Raw genomic sequence first — 18,439 nt, 5'->3', positions numbered from 1 at the left:
CCTTTACTTACCTCCCGATTATACAGGAAGGTTCACCTAATACCTAAGTAGAATTCCATTTAAAATACACTTGGTAATCTACAACACATTGAACATTGCCAGAAGCATTGCCACTCCCAAATCATGCAGATACCTGTATTTGATGACAGTGCATAGAAACAAATAATGCGCAGCAACCAATATTTTTTCAATGGTTTATTTAGGGGCCCTTTTACACCATAATGCAAATAAATATGCATCACAATATGTAGAAGTACAGCACTCGGACTTTAGATAAGTGGTAGTCACATGGTCAGAAACATGGACACTCCGTTGCGAGACTGCACCATCGAAGAACAACGTGCCATAGTGCGCTTTCTTTGGTTGCACTTTTGGATATCAGCTATGGATCCGCATTTGCCATAGTGCATGATGACTTGAGATACAGGAAAGTCTGCACACGATGGGTTCCCAAACAGCTTACTGCTCTGCACAAGCAGCAGCGTGTGGAGGTTGCGACCCAGTTCTTGAGACGGTATGAAGACGATTGGCATATTCTGGAGAGAATTGTAACCAGCGACTGGCGAGGCATCAATTCACCACTACGACCCAGAGAACAAAAGAAAGGAAGCATGCCGTGGTCACTACTTCCTGATGGCGTAAGGGAAGAGGTGCACAAATGGATTCAGCAGCAGTAGAAAAGCTTCTTCTCTGCAGGAATACAGAAGCTAGTTGAATGATACAACAAGTGCATAATCTTGGGGACTACGTGGAAAAGTGATATGTTCAAGTGCTCACAGTTACTTTCTATTAAAGCCGTAAATTGTATTTTGCCTTTACTCAGTGGCGTCACAAGGGGGGTGCGGCCCGCACCCGGGTGACACTATTGGAGAGGTGACACCAAAATGACTAATAGTCATTTTGGTGTCACCCCCTCTAAAATGTCGGGCACCCAGTCATGAACCGAGAGCCCGACAGTGTCAGGAGAGAGGAAGTCTTCTCTGAGCCTGATGAAGGGGACCCTGTGCCACCCCGAAAGCGCTTGTTATTCTGAGTGACATCTATCAATAAATGGATTTGCACTGACTTATGAGCTTCTGTCGTGCTGGTGACATCTACATTTTAAGGAGAGAGGAAGGGACCCGGCGGCATACCTCATACCGCTGGGTGAACGTCCCCTCCTATCTCTGCCGGCGCTCATCAACAAGATGGCCGCGGCAGGCGTCAATTAGATGGTTGCGCATGCGTGACGACGTCAGGGTGGGGTGTCACCCAGTCTCCTCTCCGGTTGACACCCGGCCGGGGGACACCCCTGCCTTTACTCTTCGATTCTCCCTCGTACATCTGTGGGATATTTGCATATCTGCACCTGTCTATTCAGGAGTGAAAGTATTGTGACATGAGCAATAAATAAATACATAACCCTCCTAAGGCAAATTCAGCTGAAAAAAAACATTTAAATGTCTTATTTTTAAGTGTCTGAATCGGGAGCAAGGAGTTCAGTGGGTCAAGAAGGAGAGGCTTCCGGCTTTTTTGAAGAGTGATTGCTATTTTGAATACAGGTAAAGTAAACAATTTATATCTACTGACTTCTTTTTTCCCTTTGTGGGGGGTCAGGTGTTGGACGGGTAAGTCAGTTCTTCCACTTCAACTACATTGTTAGGCCTCATTCACATGAGAAAAGGCCGGCACGTACAGCTCCGTGCTGCATGCACGGCTGTATCGGGTTGCTCCCGGGAAGGACAGGTGCTGCGTGTGATTAGTTCTCAGACCCTGTTTTTCTCTATGGGAGTACGCAGCCGTACGCCACCCTACGCTCACCTGGATCCTGCCTGCATCCGAGCCGGGACACCCGCACCCGTACGGACCTGCACTTGGGGTGATCATAGGGCGGCGTATGGCCATGTACTCGAATAGAGAAGGACATAGGCTGCGCACTAATCACACGCTGCACCTGTCCTTCCAGGGAGCTGCCCGATACGGCCGTGCACGCAGCACAGATCTGTACGTCCCGGCCTTTTCTTGTGTGAATGAGGCCTTAATGTGTGCAAACTATTCCTTATGGTTGGAGGATGTGGTGATTTCCAGTCTCTCAGAATAACAGATTTTGCCGCATTATACAGTGCGTTCCAGCAAGGCTAGCTGTTGAAACGCACGGTATAGCATTTTAAACTCCCCCCTGCGTGGAAATGCAGTTTTAAATGGACTTTAGTAAAGAGAGAACGAATGAAAACTCAGTTCCATTTAACAAAAAAATGAAGATGAATAAAAGCTGACCATTATAAGCACCCCTGTCACTGTTATGTGGTTTGTTCCTACTGTAACTGACACTTTTGCTGGACAGCTAAAGCCTGTTAGGCTATGTTCACACCATATATAGTGCATTCTAGCACGGTTAGCTGCTGGAACTCACTGTATCGCATCCTGGCTGGCTCCCTGCGTTCTGGGGCGGGAGGGGGCATGGGTGGCTGTGCATTGAAGTCAATGGCACCACACCAGAACGCGGGCACAACAATGCCTGCAATGCGGCCCAGTGCGATCTGAAAAAATTGTTAATTTTTCAGTTCAGCAGCATTTTTTCTGTTCATACTGAATTACAATATAGGCACTGATTTGGCACACGTTATAGTGCGGCGATTGCACTGAGGGCGTGGCTGTGGTGCCATTGACTTCAATGCACAGCCAATGCACTGAGCTTTCATTTGTTCTCTCTTTACTAAAGTCCATTTAAAACTGAATTTCCATATAAAGGTGCCCATACACCTTACAATTTATCTGCAGATTTTCTGTGGTCAGATGGAAAAAGTGCAACAGATTGGCCCAGGTGGAGATTACTCCATCCACACAGTTAGGCCCTGTTCCCACTGCGCGATATGCAAATCGCGCGTTTGTTGCGCGATTTGCATATTGCGCGATATCGCGAGATTTGCTGCGCGACATCGCGTTCAAGCTTGCATTGAGCAAGCTTGAATCGCGGCTAAATCCGCTCCAAAAAGGGTCCTGCTGTAGCGACACACGACCCGCGACAGCAGGACCCTTTGCCCCATTGAAATGCATTGGAGCGCGATATCGCGCAGTAATTTGCCGCGATATCGCGGGAATTACCGCGCGATAAATCTCTCAATGTGAACGGGGCTTTAAGTGTAGATGGAGGAATCTGTTGCACCTTTTCCATCTGACCACAGAAAATCTGCAGATAAATTGTAAGGTACATGGCCAGCTTGAGACTATCCTGTCCACATGGTGACAAACACTACTGTGCGATTTCACTGCAGAGAGAACTGTGTTGTCACCCTGTTAAAGGAAGTGCAAATGCAAAAATGACTCATTCAGCTTCTACCTTTCATTTTCAAAGCTTAACTGAACAAACTGAAGAGAGAAGCCGATTGGTTGCCATGCACAGCTGCTCTAGATTCTGTCTGCTCCAGTTTTGATAAACTCCCCCTGTGTGTTAGTGCTATTGGCAGACTGCAGTATATATTTAATAGGTTTATCATTTTCTTCATTCAGTGTCATTAAGCTGACATTTTTGATTCTGTGGTATGAAAGGCTATAATAGAAGAGAATGTGTTGAATTTTTGAAGCGTTGTTAAATTTTATACGATAGTTCATCATGAGACACCGAGTGTTGCCACGGTTACCTGAGGCATGGCTTGCTTGGGAGGCTGTAAAATGTGAGTACAGCAGACGGAGCAATAAAGTGGGGAGCGGCCAAGAGTTATCGCTGGTCTAAATGTTTCAAGGATAATGGAGTCTTCATGTTACCGTGGATAAAGTATGCGATATTCAGAGTTGGAATAAAAGAAAGTTTAAAGGTGGATGAGAATGTGAGCAGAAAAAAAAAACATTGGAGCTGGCTGCATGGGGGCCTAGGGGGCCTAGGGGGCCAGGGAGCGTTATGTCAACTCAAAGGAGAACTGTAGCTTATCTCTCTCTCTCTCTTTCACTCTGTCTCTCTCTCTCTCTCTCTCTCTCTCCCTCTGTCTCTGTCTGTCTCTGTCTCTCTCTCTCTCTCTCTCTCTCTCCCTCTTCTCTGTCTCTCTCTGTCTCTGTCTCTGTCTCTGTCTCTCTCTCTCTCTGTCTCTCTCTCTGTCTCTCTCTCTGTCTCTCTCTCTGTCTCTGTCTCTCTCTGTCTCTTTTACACCATAGCGCCTCCTTCAAAAAAAGCTTTTATTTAATTTTTTTGACCGTAGATACCCTTTAATGGTATAGCAGAAGATGCCTTTTGCCTGATACATGTAGCTTGCACATGAACGGACAACTTTCAGACTTTCAGTATGGAGGATAAATTATCTTGCTAAGGAATCGGTATTTGCAAAATGCACAGATATTATTATACAGGATTTATATAGCGCCAGCAGTTTGCACAGCACTTTACAATATAAGGAAGACATTACAATCACAATACAATTCAAGACAAGATGGTAAGGAGGGCCCTGCCAGTGAGGGCTTACAATCTAAAAGGGAGGGGCAAGTGATACATGAGGAGGTAGCTGTGTGGGGATGAATTGTTTTAGATTAGAACGTGATGGTTGAGTGGTTAGGTCAAGGTGGGATAGGCCTGAAGAGATGAGTCTTAAGGGATCGCCATAAAGGCAGTAAGGCCTAGTTCACACCTGGGCGTTATACAGCGCGTTCATACGCTCTGTAAAACGTCCAACGTGTGAAAACCAATGATTGCCTATGGGCATGGTTCCCACCTACACCCAAAGAAGTACAGGAGCTTCTTTGGGGCGTATTTGCTGCGTGTATCCCTTCGGAAACAGCCAGGTAGCCGTCGGAAGTGCGTGTTTTTTTTACCGCAAATTGCTGTAAAAACACGCGGCATGAAACGCACATATTCGATACGCAAGACGCCACATTATACCACAAGCTACTGCTCGCGGTATACCGAGATGCCGCAGCTGAAGCGGATCCCGACAATTATGTCTGGATCCGCCCAGCCTATCTAGAGGCAGAGCCAGCTGTACCCGCCCCCTCCCCCGTCCGTTCCGCCAGTCATCGCAGGAGGATCGGAGCGAGGAGGGGGAATCCAGTCCCTCCCCTGTCACGGCTCTCTGCCGTGACAGGATCGAGAAGTGAGCAAACGCCGGTATTTGTTCGCTCACTTCCCGATCTACTGAGCTGACCTGTGACAGTCTCATTGTCACAGGTCGACTAGAACTATGAGGATGAGTGAAAATCACTCACCTCATAGTTCTCCTTTAATATTTTGAATTTTATCCTTTGGGCTATTTAAAGCCAGTGCAGGGATTGGCAGAGGGGAGTGGGTGATTGAAGTCAGTGATTGGATGTGGGTAAGAAAGGTGAGGATGACACCTAGGACCTTTGCGTGATAGATAAATAAAAATCTAGGTTCTGGATTCTTTCATTGTTACTATAAAGAAATCATAACGATCCTCTTGTGTTTTCCTTCTGTTTTTTTTTTTTAGACTTGCTAAGCTGATGTCCCAGGTTAAAGTGAGACATACAGGAGTGAGTTTACAGCTTGATCCTCAGTACCAGCCTTGGGCATACAAAAGAGAAGTGGAGCCATCTCCATCCCCAGAGACGGAAAATGAAGAACTTATGAGGAAATACTTTGTTACTCTTGGACAGGTGATACAAGCATTCCCCCCTCGGATACCGGAGCTATTTCTTTACTGTTTCGCACACATATTAAAATCTATACAAATTTTTGGCTAGAAAATTACTTAAAACTCCCAAGCATTATATATTTTTTCAAAGCAGAGGCCGCAGAATAAACAGTTCTGTGTTGTATGGTTCTATGTCATACCATATTTGCACAACTGTTTATCAAATTTATATTTTCCGTTAAAAACTACACTAAAATATATTTAGCGCACACAAGAACAATATAATCTCCAATTTTTCTACAAAATAAAAGATGAGGTTGCATTAAGTAAATAGATATCAAATATGTCAAACCTCAAAATTGTTTGTGCCCATGAAGTAGTGAACAGTTACGGCACCTAAAATTATCAATAGGTGAAGCTTAAAAAAGCCTTTACAGCTCATCAGTTTAGAGTTAACAGTAAATGAGGGACCTAAAATTATTTCTCACTCCAGCATGTGCGTCAATACCAAATATGTGTTGTGCAACTGTTGTTTACATACATGTGCACATCCTACATTCCCATTTATATTCGTATGTGTGCACACAGGACAACAGAAGTTCTTTTACATTTATAAAATTATTTTTATTTCTTTTATTATGGTTTGTTTAAACATATTTATTTACATAGTTACATAGCAACTAGGTGAGTATGAATAGAGACACAGGTCCATCAAGTGAAACCAATTTAGTAGCTGTGTGTATGTATAATGCTATCAATTTCCATAACCCTGTATAAAGTGTATATTTTGTAAACTGAGGAACTCATCCAAGTGTTTTTTGAAGCTGTTAATGTTTTCTACTGATGCAGCTACCTGTCGAAGTGAATTCCACGTTTTTACCGTACTCACAGTAAAAAAAAAAAACCTTGCGCAGTTTAAGATTATACCCCCTCTAATTTCTTGTTGTGCCCTCATGTCTTCTTCGGAGTTCGAAGTTTAAATAGTGTATTCCCAATACTGTCGTCACCACTGAATAATTTATAAATTGCAGTCATGTCAAGCGTCTCTTCTCTAAGGAGAACAAATTGTAATCATTCCTGATAACTCAGGCCCTCCATTCCCCTTATCAATTTAATTAATTAATTTATTTTTCATATACGGTGGTACCTCGGTTCACAAACTTAATTCGTTCCATGATTCTGGTTGCGAAACCGAATCAAACTGTGATCAGACCGCGATCTTGACTAGAGGAAGCCACGACCATGTGTCAGGGCAGGGGAGATGGCTGCGGTTGTGTTCGTCACCAGATGCGGAGTTCGCGAACGGAGGCAAAATTTTGCTTAACCTCCTGTTCGTGAACCGAATTTTTCGCGAACAGAAGGGTTCGTGAACCGAGGTACCACTATAACTATGAATAACTAAATGTGCCGAGCTACAACAATGATCAGATATAAAGAGTAAACAAAATAAAAAAAACAGTGACTCAAACAAATGTCAGTGAAAAAAATCAATCAGGTGTAAAGTCGTTAAATCTTCATAAATCCGCGAAAGATGTCCAAATATAGCAATAGTGATGAATATTACTTGTTCCTTCACCAAATGCACCACGTGCACCACACCAGATATAGGGGTGCTCACCTTATTGATAGACCCCAGCAAGAGGTCAAACCAGGCAATTCCCTTCTTAACCAGGGGAGAGGGCCCTCACCTCCAATCGCTCACAGATGTCCTCCAATGGTTTAATCAGACCAGCAAACAGATCTGTGCAACACTTCTTAAATAGGAAAGCAAAAGCCTCCAATCTTTATTGATCTATAGGCCTCCTCAGTATAAAGTGTCAATGCCAGGATCGTGTTGACCGAAAAAAGAAAGCAAACACCATAGCGCGTACCATCCAAACAGAGTATGATTTATTAAAAGAAAATTACTCATATAAAAGCAGTGGTAACATAGCTTGGACTCTCTCTTAAAAGTATGTGCAAGAGTTTCAAATGACTGCGGCCGTCAGTCGTAGAGATCAATGTAACGTCAAATGCTCCGCCCTATGCGCATTACGTCCAGCGTGAATTCATCAGGGATCAGGAGCATCTGATGTTCTGGATCACATATATATAGTCACATCTACAGAAAACACTCCCACATCTTTACACCTGATTTATTTTTTTCACTGACATTTGTTTGAGTCACTGTTTTTTTATTTTGTTTACTCTTTATATCTGATCATTGTTGTAGCTCGGCACATTTAGTTATTCACTTTTCACGTATACACACTCACAGTGGGTGTACATTCCAGTGCCTTGTAGCTGTTAGCTTGCTTATTGGCGCAGTTCATTTTCTATATTTTACCACTATAACTATATTGCTATCACAAGGTGGCTAACAAGCTGCCTATGTGATATCATTGGGTAGGTGACAGGTACTCATTATGGAGACAGGAGGAGTCTATTAGAGCTCTAATGTGTCCCCTGACCTCTGCTACAGCCAATCAAGCACAGACTATGCTTGATCAGCTTTTCAGCTGAAATTTTGACAGCTTTGAACCTGGAAATGCTCAAAACTGAGCCCTTCCAGGTTCACACACTGGAGAGGAAATCGGGGAACAACTGTCCTACTGCTCTCCATCCTGACACTCTTTGTTGTGGTCCCGAGATCCCAGAAGGAACTGGAGTACACAGGAACCATGGAGCAACGGAGTCTGGTGGGTCTGGCACTTCATGTAAAAATGATTGGACAGCTCTGCAGCTGCTCAGATCACTTTTACTCAATTGGAGGCAGCCATCTGCACAACACAGAAGCAAGGCCAGAACGTAGGACATGCATCCAAAATACTGAAGCTGTAAAGGTCCAGCTTCAGCCAACATATTTTTTTTTTTCTTTTTAGAATGGGACAGATATAAACTATAACATATATGGAGACATCTATCTGACCTGCATGCAGCTGTTGCAAGCTTTTTAAGTTTTTAAGTTTGAGTGGTGCAAGATATGAGAACCCATGGCTTCTGTGCAGTAGAATAAAGTATGATATGAAGTGTAAATCCCATCCTTTTTATAGCATGTGATGGAAGTGATGACAAACAAATGTCTCCTGTTTTAATAATAGCAATCTGTAATATGTGTGTTTTTTTTACTGGAGGGTTATTGGTTTCTCTTGGCCTACCTCAAGATAACTTGGTTTTACTGTCTACTTCTCCATAAGCACAGTTCCATAGAAGCCGAGATTTCTATATTTTGCAATAAAGATAGATAGCAAATCTGAAACAGCTGCGGGTAAACTGGATAAATTGGTCTATATTTGGGTTCTGTCTGGCTTTAAAACCACGTTTGGCCACTGGGGCACACAAGAATGATTTCCATTTCTCTTTCCACTATTGTAAAATAAGTGATAAGCCCGTTATTTGGATTTGTGAGAAAGTGATGATGATATGTGAATACCTTCAGTTTTATTACAATGCTGTACAAGTTATTTTCTCATAATATAGATTTGTTATAAGGGAAAACAGTGATAATCCTGAAGTGTGTGGCTGACCGGTTAAACATTTGAATGGTTTTCCCAGGCTTCTTTCACCCAGACAAAGGAATGGTTTACAATAGCAAATCAAAATGAGACTACTGCGACCACGGTTTCATCTTCTAGACCCATCACCTGGGAGCCTGCACAGTGCAGATCTTCATTGTACAATGGATACCATAGTAATCAAGGTAAGTAAGAATACATAGCATACCCAGCACTTTTATAGGCAGCGATAATCAATTTGGCCAAGGTCTTAGCGCAAAATAAGGCTTATTATATCCAGCCTAAAGTGTTCTTACAAGTTTTGCCCTTTTACTCTGTAGCAAGAAACAGATTTTATCACTCTGTGACATCAGCACCAGGCTTGTAAGTTTCTTGCAGGAGAAGTTGTTTGGAGCTCAGTCCCTATTGATGTAGGCATGCCCCCCAGAGCTACATCTCCCAAGAGCCCTTTCCCTACACACAATGTGCGGGGCAAGCTGTTGGGAGTCAAGGCAGCAGCATTGTTTTGCTGGAGAAAAAACAAATTGATGTATGCATGTGGAGAGGGACAGATAGTGGAGGGGGGTAGACCTATTGGGATTTTGGTGCAGCAAAGGCACTGTATTGCAGCATTTTGGAAGAGATAAAACATAAGGAATGTTCATCTGTTGCAGGTTTTTATTTTTTAGTTTGCCCTGACATACAATTTGCAGATACCTTCTATAAACCTCTTACTTGCGGCCATGATTTTGTACAAAAAAAGTGGGGATCAACTTTGGTAGAGAAGAACGAACATTATGAAAGCATAGGCTGTTGTAAAAAAATCTGACCAATCTGATTGTGATTAGGTCAGTAAGCGAGCTACATTGCTTAAATGAACTTGAGAAAAGGTAGGTCACTGGCCTGGCTATGCAGTCTGGCCAGGGTGTCTGCATCTCAGACTAGTTGAATGGAATTACATTTCCAATGGCAGGCAAAACAGTGCACATACCAATGTGTTTGATATTTGTGTTTAGCTACTTGCCTGGTGTTCAGCTTTAATAAACTTAAAATGTATAAAGGTGAATCTGTCTGCTTCTTGATGAAGAATGTTTCCATGCGACCCATTTGAATTGTCACTATTTACCCCTATCATTTGTATTACACAAATATACTGTATTTAGCAGGTATCAAGGTATTTATTTTCTGTAGGTATGTACATAACTGTTATTGAGATTTACATTGAGAAACTCAAAATATATTAATATACATCATTTTTATCTTGAAAATGACTACACTCAGTGACATAATGTGCAGTATGCTTTAACATTTACTGCAGCTTATGTTGCTAAAACAATATTCTTGTATTTTGATTGTTCGCCCCATTTTCACTAACTGTAATAACGTTTTAAGTAATAGAAGCTTATTAGTTTTCACACATAAGACAGCAATAACAGCCATAATAATGTTTAACTATATACTGTCTATGTTTGAAGTTCTACAGAGTGCTTCCAATACCCAGACACAAGGTGCTCCGGAGGAAGATGAGTATTCTGTATCCATTGCAGTTTCTCCTATGCCAAGTCCAGTAAGAATTTATATTGAACAGAAACAAGACAAATTACCCAACAAAGAGCAACAGGATAAAGGCCAAGAAAATATCCCAGTCTTCCCAACGATGGAGGATTTTTCCTTCTATTATGTTGATCGAGTTATGAAGTCTGCAGTGTCCAAGCTACATGGAGAGAAGCTAGAGAAAAGCACGGATGAGATTGATGTTTTTAGCCTATCAGAGGTGGAGATTCAGCCTCTGCAGAACACAAGAACTCCTTCCACTACCTCTGAATCCACAATTGTGGAAGAGATTGACATCTCGGAGTTGGACACCAATGAATTGGATGCCTTGAAGTCCTCGCATAATAAGCATGCATATCATCATATCCACAGTCAGAAAGAATTTGAAAGGTTTAAATCTTTTCTCAAGGGGACATCTGGGGAAAAACTATTCAGGCTGTGGATGGACGTTGAACGACTGAAAGCCATGACTGACATAAAAAGAAAGCAGAGGTACAGAATGTGTGCCTGTTCTTGTATTGATTTGTAGCTCATATTCCATCAGTTTATTGTTGAAGGTTGATAGATTTCAAATATATTTTACACTGGACATTGATTTGTTTCAGAGAAGGGACGTACTTCTTCTTTTTAAAATATGTATGTAATATATGGTAAGCTAAAAGGGTCTGCAGTGCCAAGTGTAACCCCTAGATGGCTTAGAGCACCATCAGTGTAATCAGAGCTGTACTAAAGGTGCAAAAAGGGCATTTTTATAATACATCAGCACATGGGCCCATTATGACGACTGAAAGTAGTAGAAGATGAATTAATTACAACCCATAAGAGCTGAAATGTTAGCCCCCTGCTGATCTACTACAGTGAAGAGTGCAAACTCTTTAAAGATGTAGGATCAATGTGATCACAACGTACAATAGTTTCGCTAACCATTAGAAATGGAAAAATAAAATAGTTTACAAATTTTTTCCGAGAACTATTCTTGGCCAAATAAAAAAAAAGCTTTGAAATATATGCATGGATCTGAGCTCGAAAAGTGAAGATTTGCTGTGTTATAGGAAAAGTGAACAATCTAGGACAACATAGCTGAACTGTGAAGTGAGCTGAGTTTGAGAGAATTTTTCCAGTTCAGCTATGTTGTCCTACATTGTTCACTTCTCCTGCCTTCTCCAAACTCTTCACCCTTTAGTGAGTAACTCTGTTAGACGTGTTAATTGTGCAGGGCCCTTCAGAAATAAAAAAATAATTTTTTTACTGTGTGAGATAGTATAAAATGACACTATAATAATGTGATATTGTCCTTTTATATTATTTCCAGTCATCTTAACAAGATGAAAAAAATTTACCTGGTGGCCACAGGAGATCATTATCTTCAGACTGAAGTCCTAATGAAACTGGACCTTCTTGATACCAATCAGTGGAGTGAAAACCATCTACAGTCTGTCCAGAGTGAAATTGTGAAGCGACTGCTTCTGTACTGGTAGGAATTTTTGCTCATTCAATGTTCTGCATTCATGAGAAATCTGAAATTGGTCCATGTTATATATAATCCTTGAATAAGCAGGATTTGTTTTACAAATGTAGAGGATCTAAGTGAAGATTGATATACTTAGCTATGATTGTGTCGTCTCACTTGCTTTTCATTAGTATTTAGAGACAGAAAATCAAGAAGAAAAAATTACAATGTAATCTGCAATCAAAGATTTTTTTTTTGTGGAACCAGAATATTAGGACCCCTAGGGGGTGGCTGATTGGCTTGGACAACTAACAGAGCACAACGATTGCAGTAGAAGCTCCCTCCTGGACTGCTAGTAACCAGTGAGCTGTTTGCTGATACTGCAGCATAAGGCTGACCATACACCTACTGTGTATATATATATTTTTATTTGGCTTGGGGGCTGAAAATGTCTAAGAGATTCTTCCATCCATAGATGGAGGAATTTTCTGCTGTGACTGCTTACCGACATCTGACTAGAGGCGCAGTTCAGCTGAGTTGCCAGATTTATGAATTTTGTCCAGTTCATAAAGAACCAGCTGCAGATTTTTTAGTAGCAGTCAGATTTCCAGCCACTGGTCATTGATCTCAAATTTTTCCATTGGCCCACAATAATGGTCATCAAATCACCAATCAAATGAGATAAAAAGATGGACAACATTTCTGCTACCTTTATCTGTTCCAAGGCTGTTTTTTGTTATGGGGAATGGCAGCGTAGGAGTAGATCTCAGTGGTAACCATGCTCTATCCTCTGTGACTTCTCTGGTTCTAGAGCAATACTACTTCAAGACCTATTGACAGTTATAGCGTGGAGGCAGCTAAAGGCATATACATGCAGCAGCTTTCAATAGCTCCTGCTTGGCTTGAATTCTGGTCTGTTCTGACTGGCAAAGAGTTCCAACATTTTCTAATATTGGAAATTCTAATGTTGAGTACTGAAACTTGGTTGCCCCTTCCTGTCTATGTCACATTTCTATTGGCCTGTGAGGCAACCAATCATAGTGTTGGGCCAAAAGTAATATGAGGGACTAGTAAGACCAGGCAAACTCTATTTGAAAATGTCGGATCTTTGTCTGCTCTTTATAACTAATACTGAAACAACTGCATTTATTTTGGTAAAGGGGGCCGAGGTTTTGTTTGGCAGATACAACGTCTGCTAATACAGTTGGTGCAGATCTAAAACGCTGGTATGACCGTCAGCTGAGACCCAAAAGAGATGCAGACCCCTTTCCACAGACAATAACAATGTTACCTCACAGACCGAAGTCTTGTGCTCCAAGGATATCAATGACAAGTTCTCCGGTGAGTGCTCACATTTTACATTTTATTCATTCAGCATTAGTTAGAAGACAATCTGACAGTTCTAACATTAAGAATCTTACAGACTATGACAGTACTAAAAATTAGAAATATTTCTGCAGTGTTATAATAAAAGCAGCACATATTGTTTTCTTGGTTCCTCCCACCAATCAAATTTCATATGCTATAGAAATCATTTGAATATTTGCACCCACGTGTATTAAACTGTGCTTTGTACATGGGGATAAGTGTTCTGTTTTAGGAGACAGCTGCCATTATTTATTTTGAAGTAAGGGATTTTTGTTGTTATTCTCTTAAAGCCACCTTACATAAAGTAGTATTAAACTCTCACACTTTTTTCTCTTTGCTCACACTTTTTCCAGCAGTGAATCCAGATCATACCAATATACATTGTCCAGCAAGGTATTTCTTTACATTTCACCCAATCACTTACAGTCACTTACAGTCATCATGTTTCCAAATATCTGACTCCAATTCTCTCAGCTCAGCTTCCCTGAACAGTACAGGATCAAATGAGAGCACAGTTTCCATATACTTTCTAGATGTCTCATCAGTTACACGCAAGTGAGGGACAGGGAGGCTCCCTCGCAGTCTCCTCCCTCCTCCACATATAGCTCGGTGACCGAGCCAGGGACAGGGGGCGGGCCGGGGAATGCCTTACCTACCACTGACCTCACCGCGCATCCCTGGTTTCTATGCATAGTTTGTAAATTTATATGTACATAGGGCAGTCATATTTGCTAGTTACATGTGTAGGCTCTGCTTCCTGCTTAGTAGTGCAGCACAGTAATTTTGCCTTGCTGGCTGTTGTACCTTAGTGCAGGCCTACCAGATATGATCTGGCATAAACCACAGATTCTCTGCATTTTTTGACAATGTGATTGGCAGTGCTGATATTTTAAAGGTCAGGACTTCCACACCAAGCATAAGCTGTGTCAGTCAGCCAGACTTGATTTGGTCCTGGATATTATGACTTTGGTTCACGTTCCTGTATAATTTTGTTGCACAGATTTATTGAAAGAGTAATGAAGGTGCAACATTACACTACAACCAATCTGATTTCAGCTCCATTAAAAGCTGCAGCCAGCTCAGCTCAAAGATGGTTGGTGACGGTTGCCTATGGATTACCACGTTTTGCACGTCATCTTGGTCTGCACTTCTTCTTCTGAGTTAGCTTGTACTTGTAGCTTTTCTGTTTTTTTTTGTATATGAAAATAAAATATAAAATGCATGAATGTTCACAATATATTTTTATATATGTACATAATCTGAACTTACGTGTGTTTAGGTACTGCACAAGAGCCTCACTTCTCCCACAGAAACTAAAAGTGCCTCTTTCACTAGACGATCAGACAGCCTGATATCGGCTAAGTTAAAACCTGGAAACAGACTGATTAAAAGTTTACCTGGCAGTGCTGTCCGATCAAGTCAAAGCCGGTAAAGTATTATTGCAATAAGTGAAATAACCCTACATTATTGGCTTGCATAGTATATACTATTTATTAAAAATGCATTCATGGCTATGCATGCAATATAAAGCAGTGGCATCTACTTTGTGATGATTATGATTATATTCGTGAGGAGGAGACAGGTCCCCTTCAGTGCCTGCATGCAGCAGCTTGGTCTGCGAGGGCTTCTGTGATGGGTTGGAAATCTTTCCTCATTTTTTGTTGATGGCAAGAGTCAATTGGGAAGGAGTTAAGAACAAGCAGATGGATGTCAATGGGCAGAGAGAAAACACAACTGGCCACATTATTAGTAAAAAAAAAAATGGAAGGTGTGTGAATGCCCTTACCATTTCCGCCAGGTGAATTTATTATTTCTACAATACCTTGTACATTAAATAGGACAAGAATCAGACCCATGAGTTGGTATGCACCAAGTGTACGTACAAGCCTGGCTAAAGATGGTATTGGACCAAAAGTTTATCACAATGCACCTGAAGAAGATCTTGTTTTTGTAAGTATTTTTATGGTATATCACACTGAGATGGGAAGGCTGAGTGGTGTCAGCCCTTTAGTATGTACTTTGTCTGACATTGCTGTTAGTCTATTACGTGGAATACAGTTATAAGGGGCTAGAGCACAGATTTGACATAAACATTGAACTGCTGCTGCTGCTACTGCTTCTCCTTCATTGCTCAGTCATGAGGGTTGGGGCAAGAAGATGACACCATAGTGTTTCTTAATAATTACAAATTGGTGTCACCTTCCAGTGTTTGCAGTTTTTCAGTAATGTGTAAATCACACACAATGGCTAAACAAAATCATGAAAATGCCTGATAAAAAGGTTTACATATATATTTATATATAGCTGTGTATGTAGCAAATTGGCCAAAATTCAGCACTGACAACCCACTCCACCCTGCCCTCTATACATCCTAAGGTGCCTATGATTACCTTTCCCTTTGCTCCCCCATTTGTTAGCTTCCCACTACCACTCTTAGTACAAATGGCAGTATTTTCAGGTATGAAGAAGCAAGTGACACACCGCCTGCCATTCCCTTGGCCCGATGCTTTCACATTGAGGTGAGCTACGAGTGTGCAGGTATCATCAATGCTTGGTGTTAGTGACACTTGTCAGTGACTCTGAATCAACATGACATTCCAGCAACTAGCAAATGAGAGGTAGAAAAAGTAGCCTATATGTTTCACTCTTGACAGGTTTTCTGTTTTATACTGACGATAAGAAACTGAATTTATTTCAACTTTGTATGTGTGCACTCTGTGATGTCTGTAGACACCCTCTGGCCAACCACTCTTGGGGGTAGAATTTATCAGCTGCATTAGATTTTTCCAGGCCTATTGTTATTGTTCTCCTAAGATAAGGCTAGAGCAAAGTAGATTGATGTATGCATGCTTGGCCAATACAGGTCACATGTTTATGCCCTGATTGTTCTCAAAAATGATTATTAAACCACTGAATCCTCCTTCCTTAATGTCATGTTTATAAGTACCTTTAGATGAGCATATACTAATGGTTGTTGCACTTCACCAGCCCATTAGCCCCATATTACCTACTGCCCTTATATGCACATTGCCACCAGGGCCCAAGAAGTTATTTGTTAACCTCCAATAGCATTTTAAAGAATCATTCACAAATTATAAGGAGTGTAATGCTCTTGAAAGCACAGCTAGTCCTCTTTAAGATTTGAGAGACAAAAAAACTTTACTACCATACTGGGGAATGACTTAACATCAGTTGGTTAACAGCCCAAAACAACACCAGAAAATTAAGTGTTTTATTTTCTGTTTTTCCAAGAATAAGTGCTTGTTATCTACATTTTACTCCAGGGGTCTGTCCAGAGTCCATCTAGGATCTGCAGCTCTAAAATAGCTTGGAATTAAAAGTTTAAGAGAAAAGTAAACCGACTCCCTGATGATGTAGAAGTGTGATCCATGAAACATGGTCAATATTAAATACCTTCTTAAAGACTGCTGGTATTGATTGAGCATTCCTGGAATATGAGACTATAATTCCATTACCAATTAGTAATTGTTAGGGGATTGTGTGCAAATAGCTGGAGGCTTAAGGAGCTCTCTATAAATCCTGACTGCTTAGAGATGGATTATGGGGGATCTTGAGAAGTGATGATCGTCTTATGGAGATCTAAAAAAAACAGTGCCAGGCTAGAACTTCCTGCCCCGGTCATATAGCCACTTGATGATCCTTGGTGTGATTCCATACTTTAGCAGCTTTGCTGCTATTCTGGTTTTGTGCCACCGGCCTTGTCCCCCCTGACAACTGTGCCGAGTCTCTCCTCAATGCAAACAGCCGTTTTAAACTCATGACCTCATGGAATAGCTTGAATGTACTTCAAATAAACTCTTTGCCAGGATAAATAATCCACCCCCAGAAACATTTGATTTCATCAGTTCCCTAATCTAGATTTAGGTCTTCTACGAAGTAAAAATAATTTACATTACTTTTTTCTTTTAGCTTAAGTATTATCACCAAGAACTACATGTACGTCAGGGGAAGGTTAAGATTGCTTACAGGTTGTTTTTATTTTTTTTTACTGTAATATCTTCAGAGTGACCTCACTTGGTTGAAAGTCAGAGCACGCCCTTTAGAAAATAAGCAAGGGAAGTATCAGATCTCTAGCAGTTTTAATATTTAAAATAAGCTGAAGAGGGATTAGAGCCCTGCATCCTGGAGCAGAACTTGTGAACTTCAAAAGTGCCAGCTGGACCTTTCCTGTTGGTTCAGAAAGTTTCAAAAAATAATTAATGTAGACATCCAAATGGGGGAGTATATTGTAATAAAATGACCAGTATTTCCCAATCATCGCACCAAGTTAGTCAGTACAGAAAGGTGTCTTATGTGTGTGTACCAGGTATCAGAGAAGTCAGGTCGAGTGCAGTCCCAGCATTGCTGCTTTTCAACAATATCACCTTTTCCGGAGTCTTGAACTTGTACCAAGCTCTGAATTGTTGCATTAACTCCAGTTTGCTCCAGTTTTGATAAATCCCCCTCATTATCTCAGTTGGAGATAATAGACAAGGGCTGTGAAATATAGAAATTGTATCAGTTACGCAGAATTCTTGGGGCTTGTGGTTAACTACTTTATGTGTAACAGGTTTACCTCTGTTCTTGACCAGAGTAGTTCTTGGGTTTGGACTTGTACTCTTTTCATTTTAGTTATATGAGAAAACTTGACCACCAATAAAATAACAATTACATTTTCTGATATTATCTATAATGGGTGAGTAGTTTCATTTTACATTAAGGTTTAGAAGGTTGAGTAGGAGGCTAAGTTTTAGTGCTAAAGAAATTCTATGGCCTCCTATTAAAACAATATGTGTTGCTGCAACTGCAACTGCACTTACTGTTTTGCCTTTATTTCTCTGCAGCTTCCTGTCATGTGGCAATAATGCTGAACCGCTCCTGAATTCAGAGCAGAGTTACCACTCTCATGTATGATGTGTTTTCTTGCACTACAGTGGGACGAAAAAATGTTGCAGAGGCATGGTTATTAGCATTGTCACTACTGATTCACAACCTGCAGCTTGTCAATCAGCACCTGGCCATACCTAGTCCTGCCCATT

General features: G+C 41.2%; 1 protein-coding gene across 1 annotated transcript in view; it reads left to right on the top strand.

Annotated features, from left to right (window-relative positions):
• Positions 1-18,439, top strand: part of RGS22 (regulator of G-protein signaling 22) — a 74,318-nt gene that overhangs the window by 11,859 nt on the left and 44,020 nt on the right. Inside the window, exons 5-12 of the mRNA XM_018558972.1 lie at positions 1,456-1,541; positions 5,412-5,577; positions 9,090-9,234; positions 10,504-11,074; positions 11,895-12,056; positions 13,193-13,373; positions 14,680-14,828; positions 18,245-18,308. Coding sequence (XP_018414474.1) covers positions 1,456-1,541; positions 5,412-5,577; positions 9,090-9,234; positions 10,504-11,074; positions 11,895-12,056; positions 13,193-13,373; positions 14,680-14,828; positions 18,245-18,308 — 1,524 coding nt within the window. The remainder of the gene's footprint in view (positions 1-1,455; positions 1,542-5,411; positions 5,578-9,089; positions 9,235-10,503; positions 11,075-11,894; positions 12,057-13,192; positions 13,374-14,679; positions 14,829-18,244; positions 18,309-18,439) is intronic.

This window comes from Nanorana parkeri, unplaced genomic scaffold, assembly GCF_000935625.1.
Source record: "Nanorana parkeri isolate BGI_ZX_2015 unplaced genomic scaffold, ASM93562v1 scaffold16, whole genome shotgun sequence".
Taxonomy (NCBI): Eukaryota; Metazoa; Chordata; class Amphibia; order Anura; family Dicroglossidae; genus Nanorana; species Nanorana parkeri.
The sequence above is the reverse complement of the archived record's forward strand: the minus strand, read 5'-3'. Positions and strand labels throughout refer to the sequence as shown.